The sequence below is a fragment of the Malania oleifera genome, chromosome 7 (assembly GCF_029873635.1).
Source record: "Malania oleifera isolate guangnan ecotype guangnan chromosome 7, ASM2987363v1, whole genome shotgun sequence".
In the NCBI taxonomy this organism is placed as follows: Eukaryota; Viridiplantae; Streptophyta; class Magnoliopsida; order Santalales; family Ximeniaceae; genus Malania; species Malania oleifera.
In genome coordinates, this window is record NC_080423.1 from 59,115,252 (window position 1) to 59,134,972 (window position 19,721).

General features: G+C 38.2%; 1 protein-coding gene across 1 annotated transcript in view; it reads right to left on the minus strand.

The window, feature by feature from the left end:
• Nucleotides 1-19,721, minus strand: part of LOC131160340 (obg-like ATPase 1) — a 78,849-nt gene that overhangs the window by 16,830 nt on the left and 42,298 nt on the right. Inside the window, exons 7-9 of the mRNA XM_058115932.1 lie at nucleotides 7,992-8,056; nucleotides 631-747; nucleotides 377-452 (exon numbers count right to left, since the gene is read on the minus strand). Coding sequence (XP_057971915.1) covers nucleotides 377-452; nucleotides 631-747; nucleotides 7,992-8,056 — 258 coding nt within the window. The remainder of the gene's footprint in view (nucleotides 1-376; nucleotides 453-630; nucleotides 748-7,991; nucleotides 8,057-19,721) is intronic.

A 19,721-nucleotide genomic window follows, 5' to 3' on the forward strand; every position in this document is an offset into this window, starting at 1 on the left:
GATTCGGGCAACAAAGGAAAAGAGGAAGGCCTTGTATCTCATCCCTCTCGTAATTTCCTGGTGTGCATGGGAAGAGAGGAACAGAAGGTTTTTCAAAAATTCAATCTTGATGCTTCAGTTCAGTAAAGAGCAGTGGTTTACTGCAGTTACTAGTTAGCATAGCAGGCTTGTAGCAAATGAGTTCAATGTATTTTTTTGTTTTTATGATGCTCTACAGGGTGCTTGATTTCTTGTACTATGGTTTGGCATCCCCTTGATGCCCTTTTATATATGCTTTTTTCACTGATCAAACAAACTACAGAAGAAATGAATGGGAATAGTTGATGCAAATAATGGGGGAAAAAAAAAAGTAAAGAACCAGAGCTAAATGCATTACCTCATCAGGGCCAGCCGTGAAAAAGTATACAAGATTAATAGCTGAAAATCCAGTCTTTATGATCTTTGGAAGGGCACTGCAATAAAGATATCCCAGTGAATTTACCCATTTATCAGCATAATATATAGTTTTTTCTCTCTAAATTACAAAATGCTAAAGAAATGTGAATGGCTGTAAAATAGAAATTGACATAAGTATGACCATTTAACAAATAAACTGCTGCAAACAACTAAAAGAAAAAAGTTCTAACTAACCTCTGCACCTTGTTCTCCTCAGAATACTTCGCAGCCTCATCTTCCGGCATATCAGCAAGATTTCGCTCTAATACACAGCTAAAAGGGATTATTGTCTCACCCCCATGATCTTGCACCCTAGATAATAAAAAAAACACCATCTTAATTAAATTTACCTAGAAACATTTGCTCACAAAAAATTTGCAGCAATAAAAGAGCCACAAACTAAAAATAATTTAAAATTTGACTTTGCAGGATGCAGATGTGCAGACACAGGAAGAAGAAGAATATTCCATAGAATAATAAAATAAGATGCGAAGGTTAGAATACATGAATTTGAGAGAATACATGCATTCTCTAAGCAGTTAGGGCATGGAAAAAAATGTGCATAAAATAACTGGCATAGAAACAGTGTCGAGCTGAGGGAAATTATCATATTGATATTTTGGTAGCACCCAACACAACAATAACCCTTGTTTCATTTGGACTAAGTTAATTGCTCTATTAAAGATCATAATAGATTTCTACAGGTTTAGGCACTTGAAAACAACCACCCAAATGTACCTTAGTCAAACTCAAAATTTGAATTCAAATCTTATAGAAACATAGATCATAAATAAGGACGTGGCGGACTCCAACATTTATTCAATGTACTAAACTGTGTAGACAAGCAGAAATTATTCATAGGTGGAAACTGTTTCATTGCGATATACAGGCACCACCTTCGTGCATAACAATTTACAACCAACTTCCAACTCTTATGGTTCTCAACATCTTGCTATTTCATGTTTTCATATAGGATCTAACTAAACCAGGTCTATGGGTGCTGCGGAATGCACCATATGTAAAACCAAAGGTAAAACACTAAAACAAAAATTTTCTCATAGTTCCAAGACCTACAACAATGTGATTATGCAACTTATGAATAGCATAGCCCTACATGTACTTTCCAAAATTAAAATAAATATGACTTCTTTGAATAAATTACTGAAATTAAATTAAGTAAAATAGAAAGTATCTAAACTTCCAGAATAAGGTGCAGTACAGATTTCGCTGTGAATGCCCTCTCCATGTGAAGCTCCTACTTCCTCTGTTCTCTCCCACCGCCCACAAACACTGATTAACGAAAGGACATCGAACAAGAACGAGTTGAACCAACACTTAAGCTGGATCTTGGAATCTGTGGCAAAGATTGAGAGTGTAGCTTGCAGAATGGCAAACCAACCTTGATAATTATCGAATTGTTATGACCATAGCAGACCATGCGATACCAAAACTATCATGGCTTTCCCTAACAGTAAAAAACATGCATGCATGGTTGACAAAATTGGAAGCTGGATCAAACTTCACTGAAATGATCCCGATCCTATGTTGGATCCCATATTGGTAAAATCAGACTAGGAATTTAATAGAACCATAGTAGGATCATAAGATCCTACAGTACATTATATTTTAAATTTTTACGAAGTTACTTGCACTACAGGCTTGGCATTTGTCATGTATAACTTGCACAATGAACTGACAACTTAGGAAGTCATTTTTCTAATATAGAAAATATAACAGACTCAAAAAAAATTATTTTTGAGGTTGATGTTCATTAAGTGGTTCAAGCTTCAAACATCAATATCGAAGCTGAGGACATAAACACATATTTGATACTCTAATGCATTTGATCATAATAACAATGATGATGGTTTCGATGATAAGGTTGATGAAGGCATCCATGATGATCTCAGCAATAATAATGAACCAAATAGTGGCTTGAATGTTAACAGCAACAGAGCTAGCTTGATACTTTGGCCTTTGTTATTCTTCATTTATTTATTTATTTTTTACAGTGAAAGAAGAATTTCATTAATAGAATAAGAATATACAGCCAGAAGAATAAGACATCTACTTAACATGGTCTGGAAAATCCAGATAAAAAACACAAATGGATTTGGACAAATTTCAATACAAATTTGTATTACATCAAATCCAAATCCACAAAAATCCAAATTTAAGGCCTCTCCCAAACAGAGGGAAAGAAACAACCTGGAAACTAAAATAACAAGAGAGAAAAACCAACACGAATTAACACTCCAACACATAATGCCAATCGTGCTGAATATCAGAAAAACTCGCCCCCTTAAAATTCCCCAGCCCCACACACCAAAGAGAAGCCGAATAATGTATCTTCTCCCAAACCAGCAAATGAGATGACTTCTTCCCTAGAAAAATACACCCATTATGCCCCACCCACAGCCCCCAAAAGACTGCAAAAAAAGCACATTTCCAGAGCGCTGCCCTTTCCTTTTTCCAGCCAAAACCAGCAAAAGAAATAGCCAGAAAGTCCTCCACTGCCCCTGAACTCACCCAACATTCACCTAAAAGACCAAATAGCTTATCCCATACCCTCCAAGCATAATCACAACGAATGAACAAATGCGATGCAGATTCTGAATAATTAAAACAAGAAACACAAATGTATGGAGATATAACCTTCAAAGGTCACCTAACCTGCAGCAAGTTATTGGTGTTAATTCTATCAAATGCAACCAACCAAATAGAACCCTTGATTTTAAAGGGGGCTTTGGCCTTCCAAATGGATCTGTAGAGAGATAAATGTAAATTAGACCTATTCAGGAAATCACAAAAAGATTTGCAAGAGTAAACCCCCAAAGGATCCAAAGACCAAGACCGACTATCCTCTAAAGAAAAAACGATAGTTATTCAACAATACCACTCTTCCCCATATTAATCGTAAGCCCAAAAACCTTCTCGAAAGCATGAAGGAGACCCAAAATATTCATAAAGGAGGGTTTATGATCTTCTTAAAAGAAGATAGTAATATCGACAATCTAAAGGTGCAACACCTTGACCCCCTCTCTCCCCTCACATCCAAACCTTTCACTAGACCTCTAACCATTGCCCTATCCAGCATCCTACTCAAAATATCAGCCACTAAACAAAACAAAAAAAAAAAAAAAACGGAAAAGAGGATAACCTTGTCTTATGTCTCTCAACCTTAAAACGAAGATTTAGACTCTCCATTCAGTAATGTAATGGTCCTGGGCCCAACTCCGGTGAGGTATTGTCTGCTTTGGCCCACTGGCCTCACGGGTTTGTCTTATAAAAGGCGCCTCCCTTAGTTGGAACCCAAACCCACCTTATAAGCCCAAGATGTCCCTAGTAAACATCAGACGTGGGACTGTGACAGGCACTCCCATCCAATCTCAGACGTCCTCGTCAGCGTGGTATTCTCTCTGTGTAGGATACACTCACATGATAGTACCCCCAAGGAGGCTTTGATGCCAAATGTAACAGTCCTGGGCCCAACTCCGATGAGGTATTGTCTGCTTTGGCCCACTAGCCTTACCAAACCTTTTCCTCACAAAAATTGTATCTAGGAACTTCCAATTCACTATATCATTAGCTTTCTCATCAAACCCCTTCTTCTTCCTTCTCCGAATATCCTCAACAAGCTCATTGGCAACCAAAATGGCATCCACAATTTGCCTACTGCTAACAAACGCACTCTAAGCCTTAGAGATAGTCCTATCAAGCACCACCTTCAAACCATTAGCTAAAAATTCGGTGATGATTTTATAAGCCCTGGAAACTAAGCTAATAAGTCTGTAGTCTGAATGCCTGATATCTCGATGGATTTATCCTTCTTCAACACTAGAATTATAAAAGTGGAATTAATACTCTTGCTCAAAATCCCATTCTTATAAAATTCATTAAAAACCTTAAGCAAAGCAGGCTTAACCACCTCCCAACAATCTTGGAATAAAGCCATATTAAAATTGTCAGGTCTTGGAGCTTTATCCCTCTCCATCCTAAAAACCGTGGCCCTCACTTCCTCAGGTCTCTCCAACCAAACCACCTCACCAGATAAAGGGTCCCAATCCAATCCTTCAACCATCGATCTACTATCATCCACCTCGGAGTACAAATTAGAATAAGACTCAGTGATTCAAAATAGAATTGACTCTGATCGGAGATAATGGCCCCCCTATCCACTTTGAACTCCCCAATCAAATGCTTCCTCATTTTCCCATTAGCTATCCTATGAAAAAAATATATAAAGTTATAATCACCATCTCTGATCCATTTAAACTTCATCTTCTGCCTCCAACTCCTCATCTATTCCTTTTCCAATGTAACTTATACGGGTGCAACAAGTTGAAAACATTGTATCATTGTTACAAGAGTATAATAGCCTTGTAATTTTCCTGGTCTTGAACACTTACCAAATAACCCTTTATGTTTATAGTGTTTTAACTTCATAAAAATAACTTATAATTCATTTTTTATTTCTATTTTCACATCATTAGTAAGTCCTTATGATCCTCCATCTGATCCTGCTAACCCTTCCAGCAATCCCATGTAGGATCCCAATCTTATCAACCTTCATCAATGCAGATCATGACCGTAGCAACAGAGATGGAAGGTAATCCAACAAAGCACTAAGTTCATGTCCACTCAGGAAGAAAACAATGTCCCCACCCAATTCAGTAACTAGATATATTCATCTTGTGGACCTGAAATAGTTGCACATCCAGCTGCTGAACAACATGAGAGGAGACTTAAACTAATCTTAGCTCCTGTGTCTACAAAAAAAAAAAAAATGTGCAGATACAGTTGTAACTCCCTCAAAACAACGCCAACATAATGGAAGAGATCATTTAGTTTGAGACAATCTTGGGTCGAGCTTCCTCAAACTATAATGGATAACCATGCAGATTTGGACTACAGGTTCTTGTCTGATTCCTTCTCACTACCAGTGGGATCTAGTGTTGTGTGTGTAGTGAACCACTTTTTGCTTGGGTTTTTTTCCTCTACAATGTTCAGATACTTTTTTAGAATATAGGCAAATAACCCCTCTTGCCACATTGTACTTCTAGCTCAAAACCGAACTTGTGGTATCGCTGGTCAACCAATTTCTTCCAACTTTCCTTCATGTGGATAACTTCATTCTCCAGGTTCTAAGCAAAAACATGCATCTTAATTGATAGAATCAAAATTATGACAATTGAACTTTATCCAAATCCCATAGCTAGTCCACCAATACATTGGATGACATGTCACAATGGGTATAAAGCTCTTGTATGAATATCTCAATTCCCTTTCCACATTGGGTAAGAGGACACAATCTGGAATACATTTTTGGAGCATGTTAGCCGGAAACCAGGTATGACCTTGTAGATCGTCAGTTCATTCTATTCCAGCATGTTGTTGGTCTCCCAGAGCAGTTCCTACTCTGGGGCATAATATTGCGCCCCCCTCGCATACCAGCATAACCCCTGAGACAAAGATTACAGTTAGGGTCACCTCGTTTTCATTCTTCACACTTCTATAAATTAAAATGTTCTCCAACTTGATTCCTCATATAAATCATCAAATTCAACTTCCCCATGAAATTCAGGCAAATTGATTTTCATATCCTTACAAAGCCAAGAAGCCTGTTCAAGGCTACACAGGTGGATCTCTTTTGAGTATTAAGTTATGACTGTAGTTGAACTAGACGTGGCACTTGCATCCATAGTAGTCAAAGGTGCAGAGAAGGTGCCTAGAGGATAGGCATGAGACTAAGGTGCACGCTCCCAAGGGCAACCACACATTCATTAAAACTGACTGTAAAATGTCCACATATATCTGATACTTAATTGCAAATGCGTTAGCACTAATATTTGAATTTTTAAATATCAAAAGATTGAATACTATAATGTATATGAATACAATAATACAAATTTTCAATAATATGTAATGTTCATGCCATACAGTCCATAAAACAGAAGCAGAAATAAGCAGCAGGAAGCAAAAAGAAACAAAAAAAGGTATCAAAAGCAGCATCAGAGCAGATCTGACTGAAAAATTCCAGAAAACAGCATTTGATGTTCATGCCAGAAATTCCATATCACAGAACCAGAAAAGCCAAGAAAATGAAAATCTCCCAGGAAAATAAAAAACAGCACAGATTCCAAAGAGAGAAAGAGAGAGGGAAAAAATAAAATAAAAATACAAAGTGGTGCTCAGAGCATCTCTGTCCGACAGCAGCAGGGCAGTCCAAAAAAGGAAGAAGAAGATGAAGATGAAGATGAAGAAAAGAAGAAGATTGGGAGCCAAAATTTCAGGGAAAAGGACCAGATATTTTGGAGAAAAAAAAAGCACAAAGGAAACAAAAAAACACCATAAAGGGGATTCAGAGTCTGAGTGAGAGCAACAGAGCAGACCAGAAGAAGAAGAAGAAGAAGAAGAAAAGACAAAAGAAGTTTAAGAGCAGCAGAGCAGAAATGCACAAAAAGAGTGGCAGAAATTCCATAAAAAAAAAATGCTCACAGCAAACCGAGAGCATCTGAGTAGCACCTTTGACTATAACACATGCATGTACAGTTCCCTTTTCCTTCACTATCAGATCCCTCTATAAGAAAATTTTTATCCAGGAATCAATCAACATCCACTCCCCTTGATCTTGACCCTGGACAACTTGCAGAGAAAACCGTTCTCCATTGCCAACAGATGCATCCCCTTTGCATGGTTGGGGTTGAATCAGTAGACCATACCCTTCTCCATTGCCCCTGGACTACAAATCTTTGGAATGCGGCTTTGACTCTTGTCAGACAAAGGTGGATTACTGCTAGATTAGTGGGAGGGGAGCTCTGGGCCTGGAGAGGGGTTCACGCAACAAAGGAAAAGAGGAAGGCTTTGTCTCTCATTCCACTCACAACTTTCTGGTGTGCATGGAAAGAGACGAATGGAAGGGTTTTCAAAAATTCAATTTCAACGCTTAAGTTCATAAAATAGCAGTGGTTTACTGCAGTTACTAGTTGGCATAGCAGGCTTTAGCAAATGAGTCTAATGTAATTTTTTATTTTTGTGACACCCTACAAGGTGCTTGATTTCTTGTACTATGGCTTGGCATCCCCTTGATGCCCCTTTAATATATCCTTTTTTTACCAATCATATATACTTTTTCTTTAAAAATAATAAATAGAGTAAAAAAAAAAAAATTGAAAATTAGAGTTTCTCAAACTTCTTGAATGAGGTTATGGCCTCAGGGCTGGATCCCTCTCAATGAACAACCACTACTTCCTCCATCGAAGGGGCAGAACTTTTTCTTATAAAGGGACAGCAAGTTTTGCTAGTAAGCAAGCACAGATATTCCAGACTATCAGTTTTACCTGAACAGACGTCCTTTTTTGGTTTTTTCAAATTTTGGGCCAGGGTTTGTGTGTTTTTGAGAGAGAGAGAGAGAGAGAGGAAGTGATAAACTTAAGATAATCACAATAATAAAGAAAAATCTGAATATACCATGCATAGAGAGAGAGAGGATAGAGGAAGAAATGATAAACTTGACATATTCAAGAATCAAGACAATAAAAAAAATCTGGACATACCATGCATGAATCTTTGGGAGAAACTTGTTCTTTTTTCTTTGATAATCTTTCTCGTTCATGTTAACCTGTGCATACAAAATATACATGATCATGATCAAAACTGAATAGGAAAAAAACTAAAATATGAACAGGTAAGAGCAGGAAAAATAAAACCCAATAATGCTGGCTATAATTATTGGAAGAAGGAAAACACACAATGTACAAGGCTCCCACGCCACATTGGAGATCAATGCAAAGTATGATATATGGAGCCTTATTTCAACATTTGGGTAGGCTGTTTCCACAATTTAAACCTATGGCCTCCAGGTCTCAAAGTAGCAACCTCCCCATTGGGCCAATGACAACCCTCAGATGGGCTATGACTCTATTCTGAAAATCTCATTGATGCATTCTTATTATCAAATATTGAAATTTCAGGGTCTTTTTTCAAATAAATCTACAGGCCTTATTTTATGCTGATGATAAGAAAATGCAAAACAATAAACAGGCAACATTCTGTTCTTTTTCACCTCAACAGAGAGATTAAGACAAAAACTGCTAAAAGATGAACTGAAAGCAGGTTTTGGCATTCCATTCTTTGAATTTAGAACTGTGATCTGCTTGCGTGGTCATTGTTAATCAAAGCAGCGCTTAACTATAGACTCTTCCTTTAATTCCAATTGATAAATTCATTTGCAGATGTACATTAATTAGAAATAGAACCAACAAGCACCATTTCGTTTCTGCGAGGAGTTAATGAGAGAGAATACATTTTTATTGAAAAGCACAATTTACATGGCTTAGGGTCTAACCACCCAAAAACTAACCTTTAGCTCCCGGAACTTAAAAAGTAAAAGATATGAAGAATATCAATGCATTTCACAACAACAATGCAGATAGTCACTCTTATGAGTTTCCCTTTTTTGTTGTCAAAGGGCGTACTCACATATGCTTGATGGCTAGTGACTAGATAAAATCTAACACATGTACAAGTAACAACAAGTGTAATAAAAAGGATAAAATTTACAAGAGTTTATAGGCCATGCCTCTTCACTTGAATGGGCATCACTGTTCCTCTTGTAAAGATTGTAAGTTAAAATGTATAAAAATAATCATTAAGATCAAAATCATTGTTTCCTAGATAGAAAAAAGAAACTTCTTAATAAGAAAGAATTAAAAACACTGGAGAACAAGACATCCTCCAAAAGAAAGCTAACAGCAACATTGGGTTGGAATATATGTGAATGGTGGCCTAATACCCTGGTCAGAAAATATGATGCTGGTGACTGGTTCTCCACCAGAGAAGTGGTCTCCCACAGTATTGCACATTTTTGGGTGGTTATCATGTACGTTGGAACTGTGAGACGTGAGCAACTGTTCCACAATCAAGCATTGAGACAGAACATCAAGCAATGGCACATACAGACTGAGTGGATTTGGTTTAGACATTAATTATAGGAGTTGGGATGTCCAGTTTCTTCACCCATGAATAAGAATAGCAATATTAGACCACACTCATTTACCCAACCATAAACACCTTAAATAAAAAAGATATGGTCAGCTCTTCTATTTAAATGGCTCGTGAAAGGAATCAAAGAGTTGAAATGGGTTTACCCTCTATCAACTACCCATTCATTAACCAATTCACCAATGCTTTCTACCCCCTCAAAATGGCTGGACAAACCCAGATGATGAGACCACCTGAGACACTCTTGGCCACCTGGGTGTGGACAAGGAGCGCTGGCTTCTTGAAACCCCTAACATGCTTTGTGCTTTCAACTCCCATTTGCTAGCCCTAGCCAACAGACTCGTAATCCTCATCATTGGGTGGACTGATGGCAAATGACAGAATGATGTAGGAAGAGAAGCAGGTATTTGGATGGATCATTTTGACCCAATTTGGAGACCTATGTCGATTAATAGGGCCAACGGTTTATTGGGTTCTACAACCAAACATGCTTAGTTAAATAGTTGTCTATTATGTGTGTTTAGTTTGCTTGAAGTAAGATTAAGTATTTTGGGGGCTTGTATTATTTGTGTATTTTAGGGGTTTATTTGTAACTTCATTTAATTAACGGGTATATGTGTAATTTCATGTGTATGATGCTTTCTTATAAATAGTTTGTGAAAGCCATGTAGAAAATGGTTGTTGAATTTGAAGGAGAACATGTGATTCCCCCTTGTATCTCCTTTCTCATCTTCTTCTCTTCCTTCTTCTTCCCCCCCCCCCCCCCTCTCTCCCTATCTCACATTCTTTCATGGCTGCAGATCATTGATACTGTCCCCCATCACAGAATCTCTGCTCAATTTAGAAGACTGGCTCTCGATGTGGTGTAGATGCTCTAAGTCCAAACAAGCATACTGAGAGCAGCATAGTGACTGTTTCCCAAGCAAGAGAGCCTGTCAGCTCTTCTTCCCATACGGAGAGCACCTTGGGACAGTAGCAGCCTTCCTATATATCTCATCATACACATTACATTCAGAAAACAAGTGACTCCTATTCTCTAAATGATGGAGGCAAAAATGAGAAAGGATGGAATGATTACCCCAGTTTGAGATCCTATCCAGAGTCCTCAGCCTGTTTCAAACGGCAAGCCAGCTACAAAAGGATATCTCGGAAATTAGTTGGAATGTATTCCCCAAACCAAACAACAGAGCTCCATAAAACAGCAAGTTTCTTCTCCCTTATCAAATTCCAGACAGAAAAAAAAGGAAATATTAGGAGAGGCAGTACCCAAGGGACTGTCATCATTTGGAGGTCTAGGCAAGAAATTCAGTGAATCTTCTTAGAGCATCAAAATCAAAACAAAAATTCCAGTTTTTATCACACCATATTTGTCAACCAGGGAATCAAAGGGTATCAATTGTCATAAAACAGAAATGAATATTTGTCGTTCTCAATTGTCTTCCTGAAACTGGTATAGGATAGGGACCTAACTTTCAGGATTTTCTTCCAAGTGGCTATACCATGAGGAGCAGACTCGAAGAAATATGTCCTTAAGGTTATAGACATACAGCACTTCACCCAAAGAAAAGGAGTGGAAGGAGATTAACCATAGTTGTCTAAAAGCAAAAGCATCAGCAAGCCCCTTAAGCCTTTCTAATCCCAGCCATCCTTCTGATAAAGGCTTGCAAACGCAAGAACAAACCCTTTAGTTTCAGTGTCATTTCATTCCCACAGGAAGAAAAGTAGAAAAACCCTCATAGTTCTGAACACTAAGCAGAACTGATTTACTTACTTGAAGCCTCCCTGCATAAGACAAGAGTTTATTAGCCCAACTGTAATTCTGCAGGAAATTTTATCAACTAACAAGGCACAATCACATTATAGACGATTAACTACAATTTTATCAAGTCTTTTTGTGTAAACATTTTTCAGTAGAAGAAGAACAAAATTTATTAAAGAGGAGAAAGTACAAAAAGGAGCATAGGAAACCCTCCTTGGAATAGGAAAGAACATTATCAAAACAGCACAGCCCTCCAGTCACACTGTAAGTCTAAAAAAAATAAACAATCCTTTAGAACAAACAACAGCAAAAGCTGACAAGAAGGCCAAGCACTGGATCCCATCATAAAGCATAGACAAAAACATCTTCTTTCCATGAACATACAAGCATTCTGCTCCAACTAAATCCCTCATAACACGGCAAAAGCCCACACCTCCACAATGCCACAACATCTTTATTCCTCCCAAAATCTTAAAAAGAAAAGGCCAATAGATCCTCCACCAACTCTAGACACACCAATCTTCTCCAAATAATCTAAATTAATTATTCCACACCTTCTGTGAAAAGGAATGACGAAGGAAAAAATGAGGGAGATTCTAAACTATCAAAAGATAAGAACAAACATCCAGCGATAAAGGCTTAAAAAGCATCCTGCTGCACAATAGATTGTAACTCTATTAAGAAAAAGTAACCAAATGAAAGCCTTAATTTTAGGGGACTTTGGACTTCCCAATAGTACAAGAAAGCTAGGAAAGACATGCTTGTATGGGTTAAAAACTCAACAAAGAATCTGCAAAAATGCTCCCACCCAGAATCAAGGACCCATAACCCTCCAACAAACATAATAAAGAGGTGAGCTCCAAAACCTCTGTATCATTAAGAACCCTCCAAAAATGAAAATCTCAAGAGAATTCATCCTAGTTAGAAATAAAAAACAACGAAACAGGATTATAATGCAAAGAGCACAGCCTATACAAACAAGGAAAAGAAGTTAAAAGCAAAGACTCTCCCAGCCAAATGTCTTCCTAAAACAAATGCCATGCCCACTGCCACAAATAAGTTTAGCATAAGAGTAAAAAGAGGATAAATCTCTTCTTTCGTGAAACTATTCACATTATATACAATTAACAACAATTTCCTTGATTTACTCATCTCCCACTTCAATTAATTAAAAGTTCACGCAAGAAGACTTGAATTTCTTTCTTCTTTCACACTTGGCAACTGTGCAGCAACTTATGTCTATTCAATGTTCAAGGCCCAAAAAACAAATTTCTAAATATTGAAAAGTTTGAAGGGAAAATGAGTATCTCCAGTTTTTTAAATTAAATGGGCAGGGTTTTAAATGGTTCAAACATCTTTATGGAAATGGGTCATAAATGGGTAAATGGACCATTTGTGACACATTCCATTCTACCCATACCTGTCCTTGTGGCATGTGTTGCCGTACCATTGATAATCAACCAAGTTATCATATCAGTTCAAATCCAGTTCCATTTGAGGACCCAACACATAAAAATAGATAGCCAGTTCTTTTATGAAAAGATAAGATCAGTCAGAACACCGCATTGCATGTCTTCTATCGAGGAATCAATGCACTGCTTCATTTACCAAGGCAAAAATAAAGATCAAATGGAATATTTGCGTAACAAGATGGGAACGTTTGGTTATTTATGCTACAGCTTGTGAAGGAGAATTTTTTTAATCAAAAAAGAAGATACAGAATGGGATTTGGAAACAGCCAGCAGCGACAGCCCACGATGAAGCCATGTATCAAATCTTATCTCGAAACAAAGACCAAGAAGTTTTCTCCCCTTGAATATACGAGTGCTCTTTTCCAATCAAACACCCCACATACACAGCACATCACCAATGGGCTGAATTGTCTTTGCTCCTTTTAAACCTTGAAAAAGAAATAACCAATATATCCTCTAGAGTCTAGACCCAGGGCAAACCCAAGATTCCCCAATAAAACCAAAGAAACCATTCCAAATCCCCATGAGAAAGAATAGTTAAAAAATAAACGAGAGGCAGATTCAAGTCTTTCAAAACAAAGAACACACGCAATTAGGAAAAGTGCTATCCTACTCTGCAACAGATTGTTCATGCTAACTCTATTAAGAACAACCAGCCAAATAAAATCCTCAATTTTAGAGGGAATTCTAGCCTTCCAAATACTATAATACAAAGAAAAAGACAAGTTCTCCGGAGAAAAGCCTCAAACAACCTCAACAAAAACACAAGTTCCACCAACTCTTCATCATTCAGAGCTCTGTGGAAATGAAAATCCCAAGAAGATTCAACTCAGAAGAAGTCAAAACGAAAACAGCACCATTATGTACTGAAGAAAGTTTATATAAAAGAAGACGCACCTGGGGGGGCTTAACAAGGGTATTATAGCTATTTGTCACTATTAGAAGCTGCTACACATAATAAACATCTGTGGAGACTGGGGGGGTTAGAGAATCATCATTCTGGAATTCTTGCAGCTCTATCACAAGCTCTCTCACACACATCAGGAAACGGAGCAAATAAAACTTGGAACATGATGAAGCATCAAGCAAGTTTAATCTACCTTACATCAATTTCTCAAATTTTAATCATCTTGCTTTGACAAATTTTACATCTCTATGATGTTTCAACACCAACATCCTTAGCTAAAACATGAAAATGATACATGAAGATACAATTATAGTAAACAATGTGTTACTAAGGCAGTCAGTAAACTCTGGAGTCGTTGAATATTACCGTCAAAACTTTAAAAAAGAAAACAGAAACAAAAACTGAACACCAAAAGAAAAAAAAATCTGAAAACCAGCAACCTATTCCCTTAATATTTCTAAAACTAAAATTAAGAAGTTCATTGAACAAATGCTCATTTTTGTCCTTGAATCAAATAAAAATTAAAATAATACAATTAAAATAATGAAAATACAAAATATTTCAGATTAAAAATATTATAATAAAAAGACAGATTATTATAATTATTTTACTTAATTACTATATTTCAAAACTCACTTCCAAGTGCTACAAGAACAATCTTATTGTAGATGAAAATTGAAAATTTAGTTATTTCTTTTACAAATTTATAGAAATTGTATGGATATTTTTATTTTAATTATATTTTAAACTAACAAGGTCATTTTATTTTATTTTTAATTAAAAATTATATATAAACTAAATGATTTAATCCACAAAAGTTACCTCTAGATATTTTGGCAGAAGGTTGCCAGAATAACTGAAAACTATAAAATTTTATTCTGCATTTTTCAAAACAGCTGAAAACCAACAAGAAGAACAGAAAACTAGCAGCATAAACAAATGCGCACAGAAATGAAAAAACAGAAATGATACCAAACAGCCCCTAGCCACTAAATGCAAGTATTTGTCTAATGAGAATCTAAACTTCCACCAAAGATTCTTACTACATTATAAACAGATTCCCTTTAGCCCAAAGATAATTCCCAATCAGTAAACAAAACCTAATTATTTTTTTTTTTGCAAGCACTGGAATTTGGTATTTTACACTGAACCTCAAGGTGTTTAGGCATGCCTTATTTTGAGGTAAGCCACAATGCGAACCTTGATAGTGCGTTTTAAAACATTGTACTAGAGAGGAATGCCAAAAGAAACCATTTTCTGAACCCCAGAGCAATGCAAGAAACACCACTTTGCTTCAAAACAAGTTATGGGAAGTTGCCACCCTTGATAATTCTGGCATTGCTCTCCAACCAAATACACCAAAGATACAAATGATAGTGCAACACATCGAGGCTTTCATCTCCTTCCTGCTACCAAACCCCCTAAAGACAAATAGATGACAAGACCAATAGGCACATTATGAACAAATAAAAGCCTCTCAACTCATGTAGCAAAGGACACAAAAATTAGGTGACAGGACCCTATTAGGTATTTTCTTCTGAAGCAGGCTCTTAGTATTGTATCTCTCAAGGATCACAGTCCCAGTAAAAGCCTTTATCTTTGAAGGAATTTTAGCTTTACAAGTAAAAGAATAAAGAAACAGAGGATTAACGTGGCAAGAATAAACCCCACAAGAGAAATCCAAATTTTTACATCACTCCGCAAATGGAATTAAAAAGAATCAAGCATATTTATAAAAAGAGCAAGCCCACTTGTCTCTCTCTCATTAAGATTCCTAAAAAATAAAAAATCACAAGATGACCACCTGTTGCAAGAGAAGTAAACAAGAAATAGAAGTTTCACGAGTAGGTAAGTGAAAATATGTTGGTAGACACAAGCCAAAGAAGCGTCCCCACCCCAACCACAAGAAAGCATATTTCTACCCATTAACTACTCTATGCTGAACATAGAGAAGAAAGAATAATGAACTCGAGACACAAAATTCCAAGAAAACAAGTAAATAATATTAACTCAACCTTTAGAGTTCCCCCCCCCCCCTTGGAAAAAAAAAAATTTATTTTGTAGTCCAAAATTCCTAAGGATTACCTTATGCCAAAGAGAATCAGATTCTAAGGGCAAACGCCATAACCATTTCCACACCAAGAAAATGCGCTTAGACGCGAAATTACCTAGCCTGAAACCTCCCACCCTTTTAGATCTATTCACAATCTCCAACCCCCTCCACCCCTCTAGCCAACTACTAACCACGAAAGGTTTATCATCAATTTCTTTAATTTCTTCCACCCCACAGGAATTTTAGAAAGGAATAATACAAAGGTATAAAGGAAAGACGGGGTTGACTAATAATAAAACCCTTTAAACCAAAGAAAGGGCCTTTCCACCCATCCAACATCCTAGCCACTCTCTCATACAGATTAGGTCCCAAAAAGAATCAACAGTGAGGTTGCCATCTAAAGTGAGATCTAAAGAAGTAATAGGCCAACCATGAACAACACAACCCACCGTTTTATAAAAGAAAGGTTCTCCAACTAATGCCTATTCCCACAATGAAAGCACTTAGGGAAATTTAATCTTAACCATAACACTTTTTAAACACCTGCAAAGGGGTTAAAATATTAGAAAAGATACTCGGAGCATCTGAAAAAAGATAATCATATCATGTCCCAACTTCAGACGCAACATAAACGAATCCTCATGTCCAACCTTCATATGTTCCATCAAACTTCCAACATCTCATAAACCATTCTACTCAACATCTGCCACAATAGTAAAAAGAAAGAGTCTTCAGCTAAGACCCCTCGAAGCTTGAAGCAAATACATTGCCTCTCTATTCATTAAAAGTGAAAAAACCACAAATGAGACACCGATTAATCCATTTTCTCCATCTCATCTGAAAACCTTTTTCTTTCTAAAACTTTATGCAAGAAATGCCAACTAACCCAATTATATGCTTTCTGAAAATCCGCTTTCAAGACCAAAGCTTTCTTTTTTCTTCTAATAGAGTCTTCAACAACATCATTTGCAACTAAAGTTGCATCTAAAATGTGTCAATCCCCAAATAAAGCATTCTGACTATGGGAAACTATTGTTCGCGGATGCGCAGCGGAAGCCTTTCACACACTCATGAATCAAACAAACAACCAATGCAAGCACTCAATGATGAACAATACTAAAAAAGCAAACACTCAGTAATGAGAACAACGAAAGCAACAATCAAAACACACAAGATTTACGTGGTTCGGAAATTTGCCTTCGTTCACGGGAGCAGCAACTCTGATTTTCACTATCAACAATATAAAGCCTTACAATCTGGATTACAAATATAGCCTTACAATCTGGATTACAAATATTGTTTAAGTATGAACCCTATGCGTACAAAAGTGTTCTAGTATATCTAAAACACATCTATAGTAATCCCCTAGAGAAAAATCCTCCAAATCCCCCAATCTACTCGTCTCCCGATTCAAATTATGTAACCTGTGCCGAACGAAACCGTCAACGATTTCAATCAAACCGTTGACGGTTTAAAGCCGAGCGCACCCTTCTGCATTATGCTTGAAACCATCGACGGTTACATCAAACTGTCGATGGTTAGCCCTCGAACCAGCAGACTTCTCTCTTCTGCTCTTGTTCCATCGCTTCACGAAGCTTTCCCGGTACATGCATTCTGCTCAGAATATGAGCCACATCCCCAACAATCCTTGGTGAATATTCACAACTTAGGATAACTGAAAGCATAACCCTCCACTCGGGACAGTATATTGGGACCATCTCCCATCTAGCACTTGGAGACGTTGATCAAGTCCAAGCAATGCTTGAACTTGTCCATTGTGACCGGATTTGTTAGCATATCAACCGCATTGTCAGACATATGAACCTTCTCAAGAAGAAGTTCCCCTAAAGCAATCAGCTCGCTGACCCTGTGATACCGCATATCAATGTGCCTCGTCCTCACATGATACACCTAATTCTTCGCCAAGTAGATGGCACTCTGACTATCACACTGCATCCGAACTCCACTTTACTGGACACCTAGCTCTCTAACCAATCTCGTAAGCCACAATGCTTCCTAGGCAACCTCAGTCACTGCCATGTACTCTAACTCGGTAGTAAACAATGTTACAAACGACTACACCATAGACCTTTTAACAAATAGGTCCTCCCACAAGGGTAAATACTTACCCCGTGGTAGACCTCCTATCATCTAGATCTCCTACGTAGTCTGCATCCACGTACCCTAGCACCGACGGATCACTCTGTTGTGCACTGAACATGATGTCATATCCGGCCATACCCCTTAAGTACCTAAGAATCCACTTGACAACATCCCAATGATGTCAACCCGGATTCGAGAAGAACTTGCTCGCCACGTTGACAACATGTGTCAGGTCCAGCCTCGTACACACCATGAAATACATCAGACACCCCACTGCACTGGTATAGGGGACCCTCGACATATTACAAATCTCATCATCCGTCCTTGGGCATTGGGCAGTAGACAGCCTAAAATGACTCGTCAAAGGCATGCTCATCGACTTAGCATTAGCCATGCTAAACCTCCCCAAAACCTTCTCCACATAGCTGCCCTAAGATAACCATAGTCTCCCTAAGCTCAATCCTTGCGACTCTCCATGCCAAGTATCCTCTTGCTCGCACCCAAGTCTTTCATGTCGAACTCTTTTCTCAACAGAGTTTTCAACCGATTCACTTCAGTCATGTCTTTAGCAGCAATCAGCATATCGTCAACATACAGCAACAAAAATATGAGAAACCCGTCCTTAAGACTCCTCACATAGGCGTAGCAATCATACTCATACCTCCTGTAGCCAATACGAGTCATATAAGCATCAAACCTCTTGTACCACTACCTCATAAATTGCTTCAACCCGTACAGTGACTTCTTCAGTTTGCAGACTACATGCTCATGTCTAGGTTTGCTATAAACCTTCCGAATGTGTCATGTAAATCAGCTCCTCCAGATCACCATGAAGGAACGTCTTCTTTACGTCCATCTGCTCCAAATGCATATCATGTTGCGCCACCAGTCCCAACACTACCCTAATGGAAATGTGTCTGACCATAGGGGAGAAGATTTCATCATAATATACTCCCTTCCTCTGCAAGTAATCCTTCACTACCAAGCGAGCCTTGTACTTCTCTCTTTTGTTCTCTGAAACTACTTCTTTCTTCATGTATACTCACTTGCATCCAATTGCCCGCTTCCCATATAGAAGCTTCACCAAGTCCCACGTCTGGTTCTTATGCAATGATTTCATCTCCTCCACTATAGCGCATATCCAGCTACCTTTCTCCTGGCTGTGCATGGCCTTTTGAAAGGTAGTAGGATCCCCGCTGTTAGTGATAAGCGCATAAGACACCAGATTATCAAAACCGTACCTAGGGGGTGGCCTAACAATGCATCTGGGTCTGTCTACAGCTATGCTACGACGCGGTTGCTGGTCATCCGAGCTAGAACTCCCTATGTCATCTCCATCCTGAGTTTTTGACTCAACCTGCACTGCTGGCTGATCTCTCAAGCTAGGATTCCTTGCATGCTTACCCTGAGTTTCCAACTCCACCTGAATCGCAAGCTCGTTGCTGCTGCGATTTTCTAGTCCCTATTTCTCTTCTTTTTCCCGAGTACGCCGCAACATGGATTTCTCATCGAAAACCACATCCCTACTGATCACCACCTTGTTTGTCACTGGATCGCACAGTTTGAACCCTTTCACGCCTTTCTGATGTTCCATAAGTGTGCATCGTCTAGACTTTGCCTCAAGCTTAAATCTCTCCTCACCAAGAATGTGTGCATAGGCTAGACACTCAAATACTCTCAAACCAGAGTAGTCTACCTCGTCACCTGTCTACACCTCCTCAACAACTTTCCCATCCTGTGGTGCCCGTGGTGATCTATTTACCAAGAAACAAGTCATACTAACCACCACGGCCCAAAAATTCATTGCAAGCCCAGCCTACAATCTGAGGCACCGAGCACTTTCAGCCAAGGTTCAGTTCATCGTTTCCGCCACACCATTTTGCTGCAGTATCCGGCGTATGGTAAAATGTGTCATTATGCCATGCTACTCATAGAACTCTCTAAAACCCGAGTTTGTGTACTCAGTTCCATTGTCTATTCTGAGGAACT